Source organism: Platichthys flesus, chromosome 1, assembly GCF_949316205.1.
Source record: "Platichthys flesus chromosome 1, fPlaFle2.1, whole genome shotgun sequence".
Classification (NCBI taxonomy): Eukaryota; Metazoa; Chordata; class Actinopteri; order Pleuronectiformes; family Pleuronectidae; genus Platichthys; species Platichthys flesus.
The window spans coordinates 2,541,537-2,563,873 of NC_084945.1; the positions used below are offsets into that span (position 1 = coordinate 2,541,537).

The 22,337-nt window shown below is 47.3% G+C and overlaps 2 protein-coding genes across 5 annotated transcripts in view; one reads left to right on the forward strand and one right to left on the reverse strand.

Moving 5' to 3' along the window:
* The window catches only part of LOC133956427 (C-myc promoter-binding protein-like), a 52,389-nt gene extending 35,581 nt beyond the window's left edge, over positions 1-16,808 (forward strand). For 2 of the 4 annotated variants that reach the window (XM_062391448.1, XM_062391463.1), the window contains 16 exons: positions 2,608-2,749; positions 4,279-4,407; positions 5,954-6,073; positions 6,351-6,500; positions 7,011-8,218; positions 9,079-9,289; positions 9,515-9,618; positions 9,760-9,935; positions 10,239-10,406; positions 11,508-11,688; positions 11,791-12,045; positions 12,300-12,417; positions 12,589-12,615; positions 13,314-13,476; positions 13,785-13,849; positions 14,958-16,808. In XM_062391448.1, coding sequence (XP_062247432.1) covers positions 2,608-2,749; positions 4,279-4,407; positions 5,954-6,073; positions 6,351-6,500; positions 7,011-8,218; positions 9,079-9,289; positions 9,515-9,618; positions 9,760-9,935; positions 10,239-10,406; positions 11,508-11,688; positions 11,791-12,045; positions 12,300-12,417; positions 12,589-12,615; positions 13,314-13,476; positions 13,785-13,849; positions 14,958-15,094 — 3,354 coding nt within the window. In that variant the 3' untranslated portion in view covers positions 15,095-16,808. The remainder of the gene's footprint in view (positions 1-2,607; positions 2,750-4,278; positions 4,408-5,953; positions 6,074-6,350; positions 6,501-7,010; positions 8,219-9,078; positions 9,290-9,514; positions 9,619-9,759; positions 9,936-10,238; positions 10,407-11,507; positions 11,689-11,790; positions 12,046-12,299; positions 12,418-12,588; positions 12,616-13,313; positions 13,477-13,784; positions 13,850-14,957) is intronic. The other 2 variants (XM_062391454.1, XM_062391471.1) reach the window with 1 other exon arrangement.
* Positions 16,809-18,912: 2,104 nt separating this feature from the next.
* LOC133956715 (sodium/potassium/calcium exchanger 1-like) overlaps positions 18,913-22,337 on the reverse strand; it is a 9,916-nt gene continuing 6,491 nt past the window's right edge. Inside the window, exons 5-9 of the mRNA XM_062391987.1 lie at positions 21,661-21,791; positions 21,112-21,360; positions 20,889-20,978; positions 20,405-20,571; positions 18,913-20,184 (exon numbers count right to left, since the gene is read on the reverse strand). Of these exons, the coding sequence (XP_062247971.1) occupies positions 19,935-20,184; positions 20,405-20,571; positions 20,889-20,978; positions 21,112-21,360; positions 21,661-21,791 (887 nt within the window). The 3' untranslated portion in view covers positions 18,913-19,934. The remainder of the gene's footprint in view (positions 20,185-20,404; positions 20,572-20,888; positions 20,979-21,111; positions 21,361-21,660; positions 21,792-22,337) is intronic.

The following is a 22,337-nucleotide window of genomic DNA, read 5'->3' on the forward strand; positions in this document are numbered from 1 at the left end:
TCAGTTCTTATTTTAACACCAGATGTGAACACAGGCTCACCCAAAAGACGTCCACTTGTGATCAGATCTCTCAGGACGGACGTTAGCATCAGGCCAGAGACATCTGGTCATGTGGCGAATGAACAGCATCAACTCTTTTCTAAACAGAAATCCTGTATTAACAGTCAGTGTTGGTACCAGATGAAACTAACAAATGACACTTCTGAAGTCAGCTCTGGGACTCCAGAGTGTCACAGTGCGCCGTCAGCCCGGGTGCCGTGGTCGTGATTTGGGTTTACCACGGATATTCAGCTGATTCTGCTGCGAGTTTCACAAACACATGAACGCAACCACGGTTTCGAAAAGTCTTAACAAATCTCTGAGAAGCAATATAGAACAATAAAGTCTGGAGAACCGTCTGTTGTACAAATCAAACTGTTCCTATGCTCAGGTTAGAGGGACGAAGAAATATCATAAATCAACAGGAAGTAAAAGTATGGAAAAGTAGTCAGATCCACATGTGATCAAATAAATAGATAAAAGCTTAATATGAATAAGTAACTACCATTATCACAAGTTGCTTTACTATTCTGAGTATTATAATGTTGGTATTGATTGCATTAATTAGGGTTTAAATGCATTTTCTTAAAAGGTGAAGCCGCACCATTGATTTGTAAATAGATTCTAGAATAGATCAAACATCACAATATTTCCAGACCTGGAGGTTTATCCACGATACTCACTAGTCTCATAAATAACTGCATCTGAATCATTACATCACCGTGCTCGGCTGCTTCGTCGCTAAAATCCATTCCTCTCCTGGCGACAGCCGGGAGGCGGAGACTCTTCATCACGCTGATCGCTCTGCAGACGCTCGGCTTTCAGGGAGAAAGAGACATTGGTGACATTTGCAGTTTCCCGTCCCGAAGGTCGCTTGGCGTCACGTGAAGATCACACTCAGTTGTCGGGATGAATCCAGACTGTGTTATCAGCTCACACTGTCCATGATGTGGAGACACAGGGAGAATCAAACCAAATAAGATGACGAGGGAGCAGACGACAAGGCCCCGGTGAAGGTCACTCTGATGTGAAGCCTCGGGGGTTGTTGCTTCATCTTTCAGGCTGAAGACTTGGAGTGATCACAAACGCTAAGAGTTGCTTCTTTAGGTCAAATTCAGATATTGGTCGGTTACAAATAAAATGAGACTGACCACTTGTTTCACAGGAAGAAACTACAATTAAAGAAATTAAATAAATAGTGGTGATCTGCAGCTCAATAAAACAAACCTGAAACTAAACTGAACAGAAAGTTCCTCCTGACATTGTGTAGGAGCAATAACCTTCCTTGCATTCTAGACAGAGGCTGAAAAGAGGAGCTGCAGCAGCAGGACATTATGAGGACAGTGATGTATTTAAATTAAGCTTCATACTTTAACTTTCTTCACTTGGGCAGGTGCAGTTCCCAGAATCCTTTTGCCTTTTCAAATATAACGAGGTCACCAACTGTTGTGTCTATTGCCTTTATTCTGAAAAGCACTTTCATTGTTTGTAGGAAGAGATTATTGTAGGGTGACAGAAGTCCATCTTAGAGCTCTCACCTATTAAACGTAGAGTCTAACGAGGGCTCGTTGAGTGTCAGTGAGTCTGAGGCACAGACCACTGTGTGTCAGTCACATTAACAGAGTCACTGACAGCGGTTCCAGGGTGCTCACCTGGTCCGGATCCTTCCAGCCTCCACTCAGCGGCAGCCGGTGTAATGAGGATTACCGGTGAGCTGCTCTCGGGGGGGGGGGGGGTGTATTTTAGGAGCAGACTGTCGAACGTGACTTGGCCACAAACAGCTGCTGTGACTTTTCTGTTCGAGAGGGAGCGTGGATCTGAGGTTTAACGGCTCTGATGAATATTCATTCAACACGGTTTAATGAAACAGAGATTGGGTCAGTTTCAGTTCAGTCACTTCAAAATGTCGCAGCTGCAGTTTTCACCATAAAACACACTGTCTTCAGTGATTATCTGTAGTTATCAGATGAATATGTTAATATTCCAGTGTCTGAAATGGAGAAAACACTCATATCTTAAATAATTTGAATTAAAAATGACCTGTAACAAGTATCAAAGTAAACCGGTGAAAGCCAGTGAGTGTTTTCAGGTGGTCCGTCCTGCTCTTGTGAACCCAACACCTCTGGAACGCCTTGAGGGAATCTCTCAAAATTATAATAACATAAGTTGGACACTTGTTTGCATTGTGAACAACATATCTCAGGAAAACTTCAAGAGAATCCTCTCAGATTTGTTGCAGATGTTCACCGAGACTCACGGATTAACAGATTCGATCTGGTCGGTCAAAGGTCAAAGGTCACGGCGGCCTCACAAAACATGCGTTTGATCTTTTGAACACAACCTCAAGGCTGCTTTCAGAATTCCTTCACCTTTTGACCAGCTGTTCCTTGGACTCAGAGATTGATTTAGATTTAGATTTCCAAGTGTCAAAGGTTAAAGGTCACGTTGATTTCCAATGGGCCTGGAATATAAACGCACGTAGACCAGAGCTGCACTGGTTGAAGGGGGGGGGGGGCGACAGGGAGGTCATTCTAACTCCTTTACCCTGTCTTTCCTCCCGGTGTCCAGGCGGTGTTGGAGAGCACGTGGCCCTCCAGCACCAGAGGAGGTTACTTCCTGTGGATGAAGCTGAGAAATGTGGTCCTGGGCGTGGCACAGTTCAAACAGGCTCTACGCCGGCAGGGCCCCGTCACCCAGAGCCCTTTGTCAGGTAACTGGGATTAGAGAGCAACACTCTGCATGTCTGAGAGGAGGAAGGTTAGTTCACCCTCTGATCTCAGTCAAAGAAGAGAAACCTCCTGTGACTCTACTGCAACATGCACAGAGATTGGGAGTTTGTGAACTATATGAGGGGAATTAAACAGAACCACATGCACATTTGGAAAGCAGCTGTTCATATCCCACCCATTTGCAAACAGAGCTCTGCGTATGATAATAAAACGCTGACTCAGCAGTCGGTACTGGGACGTTAAAACTTGTGAACGACCCAAATTTACTCCTAAACAGTAAAGTGTGTAAAGTCTCACAGCAACACTATGTAAGTTGTTAGTTAGTTGTTGGTAAACAAGTTGTTATTACCCATGATCCTCTGCTTCCTGAACCTAAAGAGCTGCAGCTGTAACAAATCCACCAAACTCTTGTTTAGAATTCTTCATATTCTCAAGTTTCTTGCTGAATATTGGAGATAAACTCTGGTTTCTAATAACTTCTGAGTCTTTTTAACTGATCTCAGTTCAGCTTCACTCTTCAGCTGGAGATGATCCTGACAGTTGAAGCTGTGACTCTCAGTCAGTTCCTCTCACAGGAGATGGAACCCACTCACCAGAGTTACAGAGAACAGAGACGTTCAGGGAGCGAAGGAGGAAACTTTCTCCACGTTCACAGTCACTGAACCATCAGACACATTTTAATGAAGCTGCTCGTTATAAAGGTTTCATAGTGTTGCTTTAAGACAGTAACTGTAAACACACAAGTATCTCAACATGTGTGATTTAACTCAGCTGCATGCCAGTGAACCCCTGCACACCCGCTGCATGTTGATCCCCGTCCTGCTGATCCCAGTTTATTATTTAAGATCCTCGCTGGTAACCAGAGTTAAACGTTGTGTTCAACGCTCCTCATCAGCTATGATTTAGTTTGAAAGAGACACAGCTTCCTGTTATAACACATATTAATTTATAAACGTCCTTCTTTATTTTTACTTATTTTGCAATACTTCATACCTTGTGTTGTTTAGTGCTCTCTGTATAAACTTTTTATTTATTACTATTATTATCATCAGGGCATTTTTTTATGTTTTTTCAACAGTAATTTTTCATGTTATCATTCTGGTTCGCCTCGATTTTTATCTGGATCTGCACCAAATCATACAAAACACATAACTTTCAGTCCCTTAAAGATTCCTGATTATAATTGTCATTAAGATCCATAATTGTTTGTTCAAAAAAGGCAATGTTAAGGAAACTGAGAAGTAAATCTGGATCCAGACCCAAAGTGAACTAGTTCTTCTCTGAGTCTCGTGAAATTAATTTGTTGCACAGACGAAACCACAACCTTCCCACTGGAGGTAACTGGGGTCAGACCCCTTTAAGACACTGTGTCCTCTGTGAGACAGTCCTCGTCTCGTACTCACCATCACCTGAGGGATTTGAAAAGACATTTATTTAAATGTGTAACGAGCAGAGTCGAGGAGCCGGAGTCCAGCTCTGCTTCCTTTAACCCGCTGTTGTCTTTGGGCAGATGGCAGCGACCTGGACGCTGTGAGTCACGGCAGCCTGGAGAGCTCTGCCGACACTAACCCGGCCGAGCAGGGCCCCTACGCCGCCGGCTCCGTCAAAGTAGACCCCACTGACGATAGATCTAGCACAGGTACACTTCCAAAGGATTGTCTCTGCCATTAAGAGGCAGCCATTCTGTTCTATTGTACATCTTTTTCTTTTCTATCAATGACACCTTTATTTTGATTTTTTTATTCCTCCTTCCTCATTTGTCCAACTCTCACCGACTTGGCCTCCTCCTCCTCCTCCTCCTCCTCCTCCTCCTCCTCCTCCTCCTCCTCGTCCCCCTCGTGCACCTCCTTCTCTCCGCTGCCTGTTTTTTTCAACCTTCCTCTCGTTTCCCCGTCGCTCATCCGTGTCTCTCCCTGGTTTTGCGGCTGTGGTTTCTGCTCTGTCCCTAACCCTGCCCTTCACTCTGGCCCTGCCTGTGTTGCCCTTGCATGCAGCTGGCCGCGGGGGCGGCAGCGTGGGCGCCGGGGCCCCGGTGGCCGACTCCCACCGCGGGGGCTCTGAGCTCACCCTCCACCCAGGTAAACCTCTCTGTCTGTCTCTGTCTCTCTGGTCGCGTCTCTGTCTCATCTTCACAGTGTTTTCCAGAGCCCTCTCATCACCACTCTTTCACTGTTTCTCTCTCTCTGTCTGATCTCTCTCTCTCTCTCTGTCTGATCTCTCTCTCTCTCTCCTCCTCTGTCTGTCTCTCCACCCGGCACATCACAGTCGCTCTTTTTGTTTCTCTCTCGCTCTCCCCTCACGATTCACCACAGACAGATTTGTCATTGTCAATTATGGCGGGGTAATTGCCCAGAGGCACATTCTTTCTGATTACGGAAATAATTTTAATCACAGAGTCGGCAGCTCTGCAGGAGACGCTGCGTGGTGTGCACACAGAGAGAGAGAGAGAGAGAGAGAGAGAGAGAGAGAGAGAGAGAGAGAGAGAGAATGAGTTTCGTCCCTTGGCATCAGATGTGAGTCGCTCCACACTGTGCTGCAGCCGTGCCACGCCGCCCTCATGCTTTATTTAGCATCGCTGGCCAAGGAGGCTCATGGGAAAGATGAAAGAGGGGAAACAAATCATCAGACAGCCGGTTGCCCTCAGGTCCAGTGAGGTTTAAAAGCTCTGAAGCCCAGAGTGTCGGCAGGTTTCTCTTTCTCCCTGAAGTCAGGTCTGAGCAGTGGAATTCCTCAGCAGCTGTGAACGTGTGGTTTGTTTCAGTACAGTAACTGTAGAGCAGCGTGGCCTCGGGACCAGGCTTTGATTCAGCACAGCTTTAGTTGCTATTTCTCTCCAACAACAGAGCAGATGAAAGGGAAGAAGTGCCTCTCCGGCTTTTCCTCTTAACGTCTCATTTACATCTCCTTTTCGGCAACAAAACAGATTCACAGTTTCTTCTATTTTTATTGCAAAATCTTTTTCTGGGTTTTGTTCTGTAGACACTGAAATTAAAGGACGTCTGGCACATGCAGTGGTGCGGGTGTGCAGCCGTCTTTAAGGACGAGGTGCCGTTTTGAGAAGCTAGAACTTGAATCCTTCCTCTTTATCATTCACTGTGGTTTATATTCATGTTTACAATCAGTGCCTGTGTTCTCCCCTTTCTTCGGTTTAATCTCCTTCTCCCTCTGTTTCTCTTGTTCCTCAGGAGACCAGTCAGATCTGGGTTATAACTCGCTGTCCAAAGAGGAGGTCCGCAGAGGAGACCCCAGCTCCCAGGACGCTGCCCCCGACAAGGACGAGAAGAAGGAGAGCGACTGCAGCTCCCGTCAGTAGTTCAGATATCACCTGATCTTTGTGTCGTCTGTACCCTCTCAATGTAAATCCATAACTTGGCAGATTTCTAGCCGCACGGGATTTCCCCTTCCTCTGCCTTGATCCTCCCGGCTCCTCCAGAGGCGATTCCTCTCTCCTGGTTTTTCACGCACATCAAAGCGTTTCCGTTTCTTTCCATCCGAGGATTATTTAAAAGAACGATATCGTGTTCAAAGCCGGGCCCGTCGTCAACAAGGACGATTTTGAAATTGTAATTTTTGTGTTTGTAGTATCTGAGACGGAGAGCGCCAAAGGAAGTAAAGACTGCCTCCCTCAGCTGGACGTGGAGGTCCTCTCCTCCTTCAGGCCGCGGGGCATCGTGCGCAGCAGCTGTGCGTTTGACGACTCGTCCTGTAAACCCAAGAGCTCCGTGAGCACAGGTACACGAGGACATAGGAGTTAATGGCTCCTCCAGTGGGGGAGGAGAGGCTGGTTCAGGCTGGCCAAGGGTCCTTGAAAAGCCTCAAGATATTTAACATATAAAGGCCTTTTCAGATTGGATTAAACAAGTATATTTTGCTTTTTGAAAGTATTATGGCCACTTGAAGGGGGAAACATCCGGGATTAAAGTGAAATATTACAAGAAAAATTGTGTAAATTCATTGGAATAAAGTCTTAAAGTTATGAGAATAACCGATAGAGAGATGGTGGTGATAAACAGGCCAAACAGAACATTTTTAATTTAATTTACTCCTTCAAACCAGAGAAATGACTTTCAAAAAGGATAAAAGCACTATCTATTTAAACTTTTAGGAAAGTGTAATTTATTTTTCTTCTCTGTGTCCTTATACCAATTGACGCATGAAACTTCAAGTCAGAACTCTCAGCGCGGTCCGATTGTGTCATTTAACAAAAACATCTCTAATGCACCCCCCCCCCCCCCCTCTCAGGACACGTGGCAGGTCTCCTCTTCACCTCCTCCCTGGATGAGATCTGCGAGGTCCAGACCAACAGTCTGCTCAGGAGACACCGGAGCGCTCTGGAAGAAGTGGTGGGCAGCGCCGGCAGCGGCTCGGCCCTCGAGTGGCCGGGGGTCAGGGGTCGCCGTCTGAGCGGAGACACGCTGGGCAGCAGCGGCAGCGGCACCCCCGTCCTCGGCCTGGGTATGAGCCAAGGTGAAACGGACCCAGATAAGATCGCGGGTCATCTGGGCGCCGATGCCAGAATCCTCTCCGCTGTCAACTTCAGTAAAAACAAGAGGCCTCGTTCGCTGGCTTTTGTCGGATCAGAGGGCGCCGCTGGACGTCTGGATCACAGGGAGGAGGACGAGGAGCTGGAGGGACAGGACTCCAGTGATGAGGACAGAAGTAACACAGAGGCCATCTTTGATTTGGAGGATCTGGATTTAGACAAGCCTGCGATCGGCGTCAACGCTCATCAGAGCCACAGACACAAGAAGCTGGTGGGACGCAGCGCCAGCTCCGGGGCCATGATCCCCGGGACGTCCGGAGGAGCAGTGAAGCGCACGGGCATCGAGATGGGCTACGACCCTCTGTCCCTGCTGGCTGCAGAGTCCCAGTCCGAGCAGCCGGGGGAGCAGCCGGGGGAGGATCGGTACCCAGACGGTGATGAGGGGAGCACGCCGAGCGCCGGAAGGCACCTGGCCAGGGAGATCGAGCTCTACATGAACCACATGGGCAGCCCGCTGACCAGCCGCACGCCCAGTCTGGACCTGCAGGACCCAGCCAGCCCCCTCCTCCTCCACCCCTCCTCCATGTCCGGCCCCCGCAGAGCCAGCCTGCCCCACAGCTCCTCCCACAGCTCCTCCCTCAGGACGGCTGGAGTCCCACGCTCCTGCACGTTCCACCCGCCCTCGCCCTCCCACCCCATCTCACGCCAGCGTCTGTGGTCGTCCCCCCCGCGTCGCAGCTCCAGCACCACCCCCAGCCTGAGCCCTCGCCCCTCCCCCTACAGAGAGAGGGCGGACAGGATGAGCCTGGTGTCGCCTTCACCGTCCTCCTCGTCCTTCGCTCTGGACACTCTGCTCACGCCAACGCTGGACGTCTTCAAAACCAGTGTGGTCTCTGCTGGGAAGGGGGTGGCAGAGAAGGCCAGCCGCTGGTACTCTCGTCTGGCCACCTACACCACACCCACCAAGGTACCGAGTCCTGACGGCGATAGCAGCTTCAGATTGTGGAGATTAATGTTGTTTTCAGACCTGGACACTTCAACAGACTCGCTTAAATCCAGCTTGAGATGAATAAATACATATATACAGATAGTGACCTGATTTTAAACCTATATCACACATTTTAATCAAAGAAAAAAGCCAACTTTTAATCTATAAACATTCAGCAATGGGAAGCAAACTTCAAATAAGATGAAACCTGTATAAACACTGGTGTGATTTTACCTTTGCACTGTTCTAAATACACATCAGTGCTTTTACAATATGAAGCTCATTTAAGAAGTAGTGGAATACTCCAGTTGGAGCGCTGCTGCCATCTTGTGGCCGTGTTGATATAATTCATGTGTCAGATGAGGTAAAAATATTCCGTTATTTGTGGGGAAACTTGAAATATTACAGCAATTACTTAAAAATCTGAGAAACGACCAATTTCTCTCTGTTAAAGAAAATTTAATAAATTCTTGGATCAACCCCTCTTTGCACCAAACAACATTTTTCAATGTTGTTTGGTGCAGATTATAAATGTTTACGACATTATGAAATCCTATGATCACTGACTACATGTTGATTGTGTTTGCTCTAGTGAATCATTTGAATGATTTGTGTTTAAAGTCAAAGTAGAAAATGCATTTTAATTGAGATAATCTGTAAAATAATTTGTATATGGGCTATACAAATCAAATTTGATTGATTGAGTGAAAATAATCTTGTTTGATCCTTTTAGGTTATAAAGGAATTTAATCTGTAGTAGCTGTTGCTGTGAGTATCATAGTTTTATGAATATAAACGTGACACAACATTAACCTGCTGGCTCTCCTCCATCGGTCCAGGACGGTTACGGGGACCGGCTGAGTGTCGGGGAACCGGACGGCTCGTCTCTGCTGGATGAGGAAGACGGCCGGGGGTCGGAGAGCTCCGTGGTCTCTCCACAGAGGAACGGGCCCTCTGGTCCCTCGGGCCCCCGGCGCAGCCCCCGGCGCAGCCGACTGGACAGCCCCCCCGCCGGCTCCCGCCGAATGAGACCCACGTCCCTGCTGCCCGGTGAGGCTCCTCTCTTTCTTTATCACTAGTTTCTAACGTGAGCGAATTCCAAGCTACGGTTTCTTTAACACATTTTCCAACAAAGTGATTCAGCTGAAATACGTTTTTGTCACCTCTTCATTTTATTTGCCAAATAGTTTGAAACATTAAACATCGAGAGTAAGAAAAAAGAAATTATATCTGTATGAGTAAATAATGTGACATTCTTCTCTTCTCCTCCTGCAGGAGGCGTCCTCTCGCCCCCCGGCTTCTCTCTGCCGGACAAGTCGGACGCCGGCTCCTCCCACTACACCAGCAGCACCAGCATCTTCAACAACTACGCCATGGAGGTAAATCGCACTGGAGAGATGAGAGGTGGAATTCAGCGACTGGGACGAAGCAGTGGACAGATGTTAAAACACTGATTTATCAACAGCCTGGAACCAACAACCCATCAGAACTGACCTGAGCTCTGTCTGTGTCTCTTCCAGCTGCTGATCTCCAGCTGCTCTCGCTGTAAGACCTGTGACTGTCTGGTGTACGACGAGGAGATCATGGCCGGCTGGACGGCGGACGACTCCAACCTGAACACCACCTGCCCCTTCTGTGGAAACCCCTTCCTGCCTTTCCTCAATGTGGAGATCAGGGACATGAGGGGACCCGGCAGGTAGACCAGAGCGTTTACATTATCCGTATCTTACTGGTCCTTTCAAATATCCACTTTCTTGACATGGTTTTAAAACAAAAGAGAAACCAGCCTGACACATGGAGGCTGGAGCCCTCTGAAGCGGCCGCAGGTTCGATTCCGACCCAACCCGTTGCTGCGTGTCTTCCTCTGCCCCCATTTCACATTTCCACTGCCCAAAAAATATATTATTAAAGAGAAGGAAACACAAGATATTTTTAAAACGTCAGAATAGATATTCAACAGGAGATAAACAACCAGCACCGTTCTGATTTGACTCCCCAGACTTTTCCTGAAGGGCAGTCCGTCAGTGGACGAGGCGATGACGTCATCGTACTCCGCCTCCACGGGTTTCGACACGGGGACGTCCACCTTGTCCACACCCTGTCCCGTAACAGCCGTCTCCCCCCCATTCCCCATGGTGGCTGTCCAGGAGTCCTCGGGCGATGGAAGGTACTCACCATCGTTCACTGGGATTCACACGCTGTTCATACAGAGCTGTGTGTGATCTCCTGTAGCTCAATCAGAGGAAATATCAAATCATGATGTTTGTGTGACACATGAAGTGCAAACAGATGGGTGGGGGGGGGGGGGGTCTCTACATCCAGTTGTGTTGAATTGTGGGAGTAGAGCTGTGACTGATTCATATTGAGAGTTTAAAACAGGACCAGCGTACGTTAAGACAGATTCATAACTTCTTCCTCCTTGCGTTGGTTCCACACACTGACCTGTCCTCACTGTGTCCTCCCTGTGTCCTCCCTGTGTCCTCCCTGTGTCCTCACTGTGTCCTCCCTGTGTCCTCACTGTGTCCTCACTGTGTCCTCGCTGTGTCCTCGCTGTGTCCTCGCTGTGTCCTCGCTGTGTCCTCCCTGTGTCCTCCCTGTGTCCTCCCTGTGTCCTCACTGTGTCCTCCCTGTGTCCTCACTGTGTCCTCACTGTGTCCTCCCTGTGTCCTCCCTTTGTCCTCACTGTGTCCTCCCTGTGTCCTCCCTGTGTCCTCCCTGTGTCCTCCCTGTGTCCTCGCTGTGTCCTCCCTGTGTCCTCCCTGTGTCCTCGCTGTGTCCTCCCTGTGTCCTCGCTGTGTCCTCGCTGTGTCCTCACTGTGTCCTCCCTGTGTCCTCCCTGTGTCCTCACTGTGTCCTCGCTGTGTCCTCCCTGTGTCCTCACTGTGTCCTCACTGTGTCCTCCCTGTGTCCTCGCTGTGTCCTCCCTGTGTCCCCACTGTATCCTCCCTGTGTCCTCGCTGTGTCCCCACTGTATCCTCCCTGTGTCCTCGCTGTGTCCTCGCTGTGTCCTCACTGTGTCCTCGCTGTGTCCTCGCTGTGTCCTCCCTGTGTCCTCCCTGTGTCCTCACTGTGTCCTCGCTGTGTCCTCCCTGTGTCCTCGCTGTGTCCTCCCTGTGTCCTCACTGTGTCCTCACTGTGTCCTCACTGTGTCCTCACTGTGTCCTCACTGTGTCCTCCCTGTGTCCTCGCTGTGTCCTCCCTGTGTCCTCACTGTGTCCTCCCTGTGTCCTCGCTGTGTCCTCCCTGTGTCCTCACTGTGTCCTCCCAGGACCAGAGCATCCAGGGCTCAAGGTATCAACATCCCCTCAGGATGCCGGCAGGGCATGGCGCCCCCTGGAGCAGCCATGGCCCGCAGCGTCAGCACCTTCAATCCTCTGGAGGAAGCTTCCCGACCCGGCCGCTGCGTGCCCACGTCCGGCAGCCTGCCCAGCCGCCTCAATGAGACATCGGTACGTGTCCACGCTCATCACAGACCACGTCTCTCTACTTCCTGTTCTAGTCCTCCACAATCTGCCACTCCCAGCACACCCATTAATAAACCATTCTCCCAGGATCCACTGAACATGGAGTGGCGGCTCCACAACCCGGAGCCCGTGACCGTGCCCTACCTGAGTCCTCTGGTGCTGTGGAAGGAGCTGGAGAGTCTCCTGGAGAACGAGGGCGACCCGGCCATCACCGAGGCCGACATGGTGGACCACCATCCCATCATCTACTGGAACCTGGTGTGGTACTTCAGACGACTGGACCTGCCCAGCAACCTGCCCGGACTCATCCTCACGTCCGAGCACTGCAACCGAGACTCTCAGGTCCGACGCACAAACAGACACACACACGAGTAGTAAACACTGATATTTGACTTCACAGTGTTGTGTGTTTGCTGCTCTCTGGTGGTCCAGTCTTTGAAATCTGGATTAAACGTCTCCACTTATGTTCCAGAGAAACCATCTATATATCTGATTTTACCCTGATTTTGTGACGTTAAGAGATAAGTGATGCATGTGAAGGGTTTTGAGGGACAAGACAAACACAACTGACGGTCTGTGTCTGTGTCTGTTGACAGGTTCCTCGTCACTGGATGTCTGAGGACAGTAAACACGTGTTGATCCAGATCCTGTGGGACAACCTGAAGCTGCACCAGGACCCCATCCAGCCGCTCTACATCGTCTGGAACACCTTCAGTGAGTCAGAGCAGTTACACTTTGATTAACTCGTGATGACAACTTGGCGGCAGCTGGATTTGTGATCGTTCACCGGTTTGCCGAGGAGGAGGCGTGGAGGGGGGGGGGGCAGCTCCTCCTGGGAGTCGGCTCGTCCTCTAACAGGCTGTGTCTGCTCTCTGTGTCTTCCAGGGCTTAATTGTACTCTGTTGTTAGAGAGTGAGTGTTCACCTACACACACACACACACACACACACTCACACACAGATGAGTCCTGGTGTCTGTCCAGTGCAAGGCCGGCTGTCTCCCTCTGTGCAGTGTGTGTGTGTGTGTTCTCTGCCTGATGCTTTGCGTTGTTGTTTGGGAAGTCAAACTCTTCTCATCACATTGAAAGTCTCTTTTTACTGATGATGTTGACTCAGGGGTTGTTGTTGTTGTTGTTGTTGATCAAATACAATCCTGAGATGTATTTGAATGTTGGTTTGCATCTCTGGTGAATTTCCACTTTGTCCTTCCACTTGTTAACATGGACATAAAAATCATAAGTATAAGTATAACAAAAATAACCAGTATCAGTTTTTAATATTATAATAAATATTTGTTTTCCCTTTTCGATTGTGCAGTAACAAACTATTCTCATATTAATTTATTGTTGTGTGTGTGTGTAGCATCAGACCTGCATTTGATGTGTTCAGACCAAAAGTCCAAATACCCAAAAGTACTTATAGCTACAGACACGTGTCCAATATATAAGATTAATAAAACCAGTACAGGAGCTGTAGGGTGAAGTGAAAAACCTCAGATAAAAACCAAACCACCATCATTCGGTTTCACTGTGGTTCTGTCTTGTCTGTAGAAACAAGTCCTCCGCTGACCTCTATGTGTGTGTCTGTTTGTGTGTGTGTGTGTTTTGGTAGATGTCGGCTACCCTCTGTCCCGGCCGGTCCCGGAGGAGGAGAAGCCGTTCAGCGAGGAGCTGCTGCAGAGCGTGGTGAAGAACATCCAGAGGAACGACCTCAGCCGGCCGATGGCTCAGCTGCTGCAGCTGCTGAACCAGACGCTCGGGGTCAAGAGGCAAAGGTCGGCACTGACACGTGTGTGTGTGTGTGTGTGTGTTGGAGTCGGCGCGTCTGAAAGTGTGTGTGGAGGTCGTTTGATGTGTAAACAAAGGTGTAAACTCTCAGGAGGGAATCAAATCCTCAGGTGTTTACAGAAAAACACTTGATTCACTTACAGAACGATAAATAACAACAAAAACAGATTTGACCAGGTTCATTAAAGTGTTGAGAGGAAGACCTCACTTACCTTCATCGTGTCAGTGACTGAGAATCGAGTGTGAAAGCTGCTGTGATGACTCGTTTCTCTACTTGTGCTCTTTTCTTCGTCAGGAGTTTGTACAGAGACGTCCTCTTCCTCTCCCTCGTGGCTCTGGGCAAAGACAACATCGACATCGGCAAGTTCCACTCACACTGAACCTCGTGCCAGGGATTCATTATTAAATGACTTTTTTCATCGGGTTTGTGGAGATTTGGGATAAATAAAAGTATAAATATACATTTTAATGTGCCTGTATAATGAAGGATGAACCATGACAGATGTTTGGCCACTTGAGGGCAGCAGAAACCAGCTGTGAGCTCAATGTTGACGTTTTCCTCTCATTAGCAAATTGTTATCCTAGTTCAGGGGTGGGCAAACGTTTTAACTCGTGGGCCACAATGGGTTCTAACATTTGACAGAGGGGCGGGGCCAGGACCAGATGGATGTCACTACATGAAAGGATTTGGCCTTTAACAAGTAGCAAAGCAGTTTTTTGAAAGGCAATGGAACAAAAACTCACCTTCGGAGAAAGACTCGCTAGCCTTTGCTATTTCGAATGCCACCAAAAAACTTTCCTTGGTAGTTGACTCTCGCAGTTTGTCGGTGAAAGTTTTTTAGCTGAGTCTGTAAATTAGCCGCCAACCTCTGAGCCGTAGCCGCCCGTTCTTGCGTTGACTGCTCTGTAGCATAGTTAGCATGCTTCATAGCAAAGTGACGGCTGATGTTTACTCCTTAAAAAAACTGAGATAGTTTCTTGGCATACAGCCTTCGATTGGACTTCAGTGAAAAAGTATTTGTCCACTCCGTGATAAACACTCGAGTGCATTCAACCCCGAGGATATAAACCCAGAACAACAAGAAGCAAGAAAGTACAATTTCTTCAAAAATAAAGCAAAACCACAAAGTGCCATAGTGAGTGCCATTTAAGTGCTAGGAATTGTTAGTTTAAAAAAATGTTAGTTTTTTTTTCCTTCTTTTTTTGTATTTGGACTTGTATGGCGGGCCGGATTATAAAGCCCAACGGGCCGAATACGGTCCGCGGGCCGTACTTTGCCCATGTCTACCCTAGTTTATGCAGTTGTGTTTCTGCTGACCCGGCTGTCGTAAGTCCGACATGGCCAGTTGAACAAAAATCAAACCAGTGAAGCTGAACGAGCCTTGAAGGCTCCACGGGTCTCGGTTGATAAAACCTGGATCTCAGTTGGTTTGAAGGAAGAATTAACTCCGTTCTCTTCTCCCCTCAGACGCCTTCGACCGGGAGTACAAGCTGGCGTACGACCGCCTGGTGCCGGGCCTGGTGAAGCTGACCCACAACTGTGACCGTCCTCCCAGCACCGGGGTCATGGAGTGTCGCCGGACGTTCGGCGAGCCTTACCTGTGAACCCCCCCCCCCCCCCCCCCATCGTCGAACGCTTGGAGACGAGCTCAGGAAGCCTGTTGGCAGACTGTGAATGTGAACTCAGAGATCAGAGCGGTGGAGTGAGGTCAGCGTGATGTAGCCTGAAACCCGACTCGTCACTTCTCCACACGACGGCTCGACTCCGTGACGAAGGGAAGTCGACGCCCAGCGATCGGACACGTCCATCGTTCAACTGGTTTCTCTGGAAATCCTGTGAAATCGATTTAAGAACGGCGGCAGAGGGTTTCTTTTTCTTTTTCTTTTTTTTTAATGCAGCATTTATATTGTATAGTCGCAGTATATGAAGACATTTAGCAATATTTTAATTTGAAGTCTATTTATACAGAGTCAGCTTTATTTATTCTAGCGACGTATGAATTCATGTCTGTAAATAATTAACCACGTTTCCGAGGGGCATGAAAACAAACATTTACATCGGAGCTGCGGTGATAACGAATGAGACGTTTGATCCCTGATTCATCCTCTTTATTCGTTGAGCTCGTTCTTGTCAGATAATATTTCCGTGATGAGTTGAATCGATTCTGAATCTCCGGCTGCAGCTCTGATGGAAACGTGTTCACGACCTTCTGAAGCCGCCTTGTTTCACGTCCCGCTGCTTTAACTGTCATTTAATTCTAATGTAAAGTTCCACAAGTTTCAGTTTGTTTACACTTCAATGACTTTTTAAAGTTTCCTCACGTTTCGTTAACCAATCAGACGTCAGTGTTCCTGTGGAGGCCGGTGTGTGATCATGTGATGCAGTTTACTCCTCTCGCCAGGAAAATGGCCGACGGTTCCACAACCCAATCCCCTGAATCTCCTGAGAACCTGATCTACGAAGCCGGTTAACTTTAATACCACAAGAAAAACCTGGAACACACAAAACGATTCATCTCACTGTAAAAAATGTCTGTCACAGGTTTTGTTTCTCACTTTCCTGCAGCTCTTTTGTCCTCGTCGGGATCCTGTAGATCTTCTCTCTGGTTTTGATCTCTTATCTTAAACTTAAACCGGCTCCTATTAGCGCTTTAAATCCAGAATTTATTAAATCCACGACATCTCATGGAAACTGGTTGTGTAGTTTCAGAGTAATCCTGACGACACCTGTGAAAACACAACGTCCTTCCGTGATCATAAAGAATTGAGCTCAGATCCTTTCTAAACTATAACTGTATTTTCTCTTTCAGTCAAACTTATATTAATGTTTAAACAGATTCTGGATCAACTGGATTTTTCAGCAGGTCGTTGTTTTCATGCTTTGATCAAACATGACACGCTGGTTTCAGGAGGACGTCCAGGGTCAAACCTCGAGGGCGTCTCATGAATGTCAAACCATGTGAGTGTGAGTGTGTGTGTGTGTGTTAGTGTGTGTGTGTGTTTTATCAGTGGCAGAGGAAACCAAAACAGGGAAAGTCTGAAATCTGCACTTTGACCCTTGACAGTGAACTTTCAGGAGGAAGCTCGTCTGTGGATCTTTCTTTTGTTTGTGTTAGAAAAAGAAATTTAAAAAAAAGTTGTACAAATGACTGATTTTGCAGAATCTGGGCCGTGTACATTAGAACTGGTCCTTTGTAGAAATCTCGTTTTTGTAACGGTTGGTTCACGCCGACGTCCTGAGAGACGTGGGCCACGGTTCTGAACTGAGACCGGATCTACAGGACGGATGGACTGTCAATAAAATCATGTACGAGCTCGACTGCGTGTTCTGCTTCCTTCATTTTTTGATTTTGACAAAGATAGACCCGAGTTAACCTGAGTTTTTTGACCACAGGGGGCGCTATAGAGCAGTTTGTTTGTGTGATTCCGATGAAAAACACTTGTTGATGTCAATCATCCAATCTTGATGTAAACAGCCTCATTAATGATTGATTTGTGATTAAAATGTTGTTGGTCATTCAAGTTACAAATACAAAACTTGCTGCGTTTTAAACTCATGTACTTATGAAGTGTTTATCTCATTATTTTAAATCTGAGAATTTCATTTTTCCTCCCTCCAGCGTTTTGTTTTGTTTCCCAGTAGAACACGTTTCCAGTTCACTGTAAGAAAAATAATTTATTGCATTAAACTTAAATATCAACAGTTTTCTCCTCAGTGACAAACATCTGCATCGATTCAACACAACCAGATGTGAACACGTTTACTGACACACAGACGATCACTGCTGGCCACGCACTGAAACACTGTCTCACACACAAACACTCATGAACACGCACAAGTTCGATGGTTCAACACAACGACAGAGTCTCTGGGATACAGTTCAGAAAATGATGAACACTAAACAGAAAGTTGCATCATCTGATGTTTGAATCGCTGCACAGTGAAATCTGTACGTCATGTGTTTAATACTAAATCTATTTAGGTGCTCACAACGTTTAAGGAAAAATCCGCCTCAGATCAGATCAGTGCAGTGACCTGAGTCCTGCACGTGGGAAGGTTCTCTTCTATCGTTTTGTGAATTCATATTTTCACGGTGAACGACTGAGGAAGTGAGGTCACGTCCAGATGTGTCCAGATGTGTCCAGCAGCTGCAGAGTCAGAAAACACGTCCAGGTCCAAATCTAAAAGTGGGGCTCAAGAGTCTTATCAGGGAAAAATGAACGGAAGTAAAAGTTAAAGAACAAGAGTGCAAGGCTGATGTCGGGACATTTTTCCCGGATGGACGTTTTCTGGAACTTTCCTTCCGGCCTCCTGGTAAAATCGCAGAGAGAGCTCATGAGAAAACTTCCAGAACCTTCCATGCGAGCAAGCAGCCTTGTTAAAAATGTTTCTAATACTAAAAAACTAAAATACTAAAGTTTTCTTCTGCTTCCTCCAGTTACACGACTCCTGACTCAGCATCTGGAGGTTTTAAATGTCTGGATACATTGAGGGACACTGTGTTTTCTTATCAAGACTCTTAACTCAACTCATAGTTCAGACTTCAAGACATTCTCCTGCTTACTAGTCAAAAGCTGAAAGGTTAGATGTTGTTGACCTGAAGCTGTTTTCAGGCGTGCACCGAACTCTGGACATTTTACAGAGAGGCTGCAAACGCAAATGTCCGAGTCAGATTCCAGTTTCCGGACTCTTTTACTACAGCCTCCTGGAAAATGTCTGAGTGGGTCCAAGAAAACAGCAGGAAAAGGAGCGAGTGGACATGTTGATGAGGTTTCTAACAAGGGACGGATATGAGCTAGAGCAGTGGTTCTCAACCTTTTTTCAGTGACGTACCCCCTTTGAAGAAAAAATTCTGCCGAGTACCCCCTGACCAGCGCAAAGCATTTTTGGTTGAAAGAAAGATGTAATGTGATTTATTAATCCTTGTAACTAGACACATTCAAATTTAAAACTCCATCAATTTCCATAACATTGCTTATTTGTAGTGGTCTCTCTTAAACTATTTGGAAATAAAAAGATATAAAAATAACTAGACTTTTAATATTATCTCAAAATAAATAAAGATTTGTGCACATCAAAATAATTATCAACTTAAAGTGACCTCTTTTGGGACCATAATAAAGATATGTTCTCAAACTGAACTCATGAACTTAATTATAGCTCAACACTTCTTCCCAAAAAATTAATCATTAACTTAGTTTTAAATAAAAGATTAGCTCAAAACATATTTTTTTTATATTTATCATCTTAAAATATCTCCTTTAAGGATCGCAAAGAATACTGACAGGTAGCTTGTTTCCGTTTGTTTTGGGGAGGCTTTTCACATCGTGTCTTGAAATTACCTGAATTCAGAAAGTTTCCTCTTAAAAAACTCAGGTGGCTTAGCAACATGACTTTCATGTTTTGTCTGGAGATACCGCTGAAGATGTGGTGGCTTAATGCCACTGCTGGCTAATCTCTCCCCACAGAAAAAACATAAAGTGTAAATAACCCAATCTATGTTAATGTTAATATTATTGAAGTGTCTTTCTGTTATTTTATTGTGAAATATTTGTTCGCTTTAAGGTCAGACAATTTCATTTCCGCTTTTATATTACATGCTTTTATTTTGAAAGGGTACCGGTAGAGACGCGGACTTCTTGTTATGAATCATTAACTTCACAACGGAAAACTTTTACGTTTTAGCGCCCCTCCGAAGAGGCACAAGCTCTCACGGTGTTGTTTAGGGAAGGCTCTCTGCTCTGGTTTCGCCTTCTTTGGTACTTGTCCCTCCGTGTTTCAGCAGTATTGCTGCTGCACTTCAACTCGACTCCATTGTTGAAGTTTTCAAGGCAGGTGATGATAGGTGATGACAGGTGGCGTGTGCCAGGTTGGGTCAAACCATCGGTATGGGGGAGACTCTGTTTTTTAAGGATAATTAAATTGAAAAGCCTACTGAATATAAAATTTAGTTCATAAACTTACACTTATGTTATATTGAATATTTGTTAAGTAACAATTTTTCAAGGATTTTTGAATGGATGCTAATTTTAAATATAAAGAAAAAAAATCCCAAGTACCCCCTGGAGTACCTTCAAGTACCCCCAGGGGTACGCGTACCCCCATTTGAGAATCACTGAGCTAGAAGAACACAAATACGTCAGGATGAAGAAGAGGAGCCGTACACGTAGAAGACGAAGAAGTCATCTAGGAAACGTGAGGCTGTTCCAGAGCTTCTGGTGATAAACACTAATCTCTCCACAGCAGAATGTAGGTCTACACAAAGTGACTCAGGACAAAGCAGCTGCAGATGAATCCCTGGAGGAGGATTTATCCTTTAACGTTGCTCGTGTCTCTACTGGGTCTCTACTGGGTCTCTACTGGGTCTCTACTGGGCTGCCTTTGAGACCAGGTCTGGTTGGATCTACAGTACTGATCCCCTCTGGCTGAGGTTTCCCCGGCGGCTCAGATTGAAACCGGGCAGACGAGGACCCGGTTCTCCAGCAGGACGCTGAGGACCAGGAACACGAAGTACAGCGCGAACATGGTGAGGCCCAGCGTGCGGGTCATCTTCCAGCGGCACACGGCGATGGAGATGATGACGAAGAGGAGCATGAGGAAGAGCAGCACGATGGCGCAGAACAAGCCATTGGAGCTGACGGCGATGGGCTGGCCGTTGTGGAGCAGCGTGAACATGAGCCAGGGGACGGGCAGACTGAAACCAGAGAGGACGGGTCAGGAGAGACCAGGACTCAGAACCTTCACCATACATTGATCTGACACAAGTTACTTCAGTTTAATTTCCAGAAAACTTTACTCAAGGATAATTTCGAGGGAAACAAAGACAGAGGCGATCAGCTGGAGAAGTTGTCTTGTTGTGTTGTGTTATCTTGTTGTGTTGTGTTATCTTGTTGTGTTTCTCTGCGGCCACTCACCCGACGGTGATGTCGAAGATGTTGCTGCCCACGGAGCTGGACACGGCCATGTCTCCCAGACCTTTCCGGGCCACGATGACACTGGTGATCAGGTCGGGGATGGACGTCCCGGCCGCCAGGATGGTCAGGCCCATGATCTCCTCCGAGATGCCCACGGTCTCGCCCACCTGGGACGGAAGAGGAAGACGGACACAAGGACACGAGATGAACACGTGGGGTCGTCCTTTAAATGATTCCAGTTCAGGCAGTTAATCAGAAATGAGCTGAAAACTCTGGTTTTTAAAATGACATCTATTATAAGCTAACACATTGAGCGTGAACTATGGCGCCACCTAGTGTTTCAAACTGTCTGACTTTTCAGGGCCAATGTTTACGCAGAGTCAACGTTTTATGTGAAAAATCTCTACGTGGTGACATTTATATGAATATGAAAAGTGCTGAGTCATCGAGGTGAATTCAAATGTCTGTCACAGTGTCCACGGACCTGATGAGCCCACCACACCATCAGGTAGGAGAAGACACCGATCCACAGGATGCAGCCGATGAACGTCCCCACGAAATATCTCCTGGACGCCTGCAAACAGAAAGATCGGGTCAGCACAGGACTCGTACAGACGCCAACTCTGTGATCGCCCCCCGGTGGCTGGTTGCGGTACAGCTGCTGTTTTGCCCGACACGGCGATGGAGGATTTGTTTGTGGTGCTCACCGGGTTGCGGACGTCGGGCAGCGTGAGCCACAGCGGGAACACGATGGGCAGCAGGAACAGATAGGTGGCCTGCTTGCTTCTGGTGTCAGGCCACGCTAAAGACAGAGGCTCGTTCTCCTCCTCCTCCTCTTCCTCCTCTTCCTCCTTCCTGTCGCCCTCGTCTTCACTCTCAGCCGAGTCGCCGCTGTCCTCGTCCCGGCTGTCGTCCTCAGCGCTGCCGTCCGAGTCGTCCGCTGAGGCTGCCGCCGCCTGACGGGGGAGAAGCACAGGGTTTGTGGTTCTGATGACTGGAATCATATGTGAGTTGAGTTGTGTAGCTGTGTCAGTGTGTGTAATTAGATTTGTAAATGTGTTGTTTTACATTTTCCAGAATCTTTTCTCTAGCCTTAGCGGAGGTTTGGCCATTTTACATAATTTTCCGAGGAATCCTCACATGTGACTCTCTGAGGTTTCTATGTTTACTAAAGACTGAGGATTTCAGATACACACAACACAATCAAACACACAACACGTTAACTGCAGAGTGTTTTTGTGTTTGTGTGATTGTACCTTGGACTCATCCGGTTGGTCGCTTGTCTCTTCTGCCTTTGGAGGCTGTGAGGTGGACGGCTCGGCTGCAGCGCCCCCTGGTGGACCAGCAGCAGCGGCGGCCGGTTCAGACTTTGACTTGTGTTCATCATCTGAAGAAAGAGAAACACACAAAACAACATGTTTAGACTGAACAACAGGTTTAACTCTGAGGAACCAGAAAGTCCTCCGAGGTCTCAGCCTCGTTTTCCTTTTTCAAACGGAACAGATGTTTATTATTTCGTTTTAATGATGAGATGATGAAATTATTCTGGTGTGTGAGCTCGTATGGAGCATCAGTGGGAGTGATTGGAGTGTTGAACACACACAGACACACACACACACACACACACACACACACACACACACAGTCCCATCTGCATGTTAAAACCTCAGGCTGATTGAAAGGCCTCTCCAGTTCCTCTACAGCCACTTCGCTCCTCATCAGTCGTCACAGTGACACAAACACACACACATGCACACCGAAACCCACACAAACACAAACACACACACACACACACACACTGAGAGGCTCATCTGATTGTGAGAACCACGTCCTTCAACCACGAAACCTCTTCGTCAATCAGACGACCGGACGTCTCCACATGAAGATCTCTCATCACAATGATCAACAACATGGACGCTGCAGAACCTGTTTG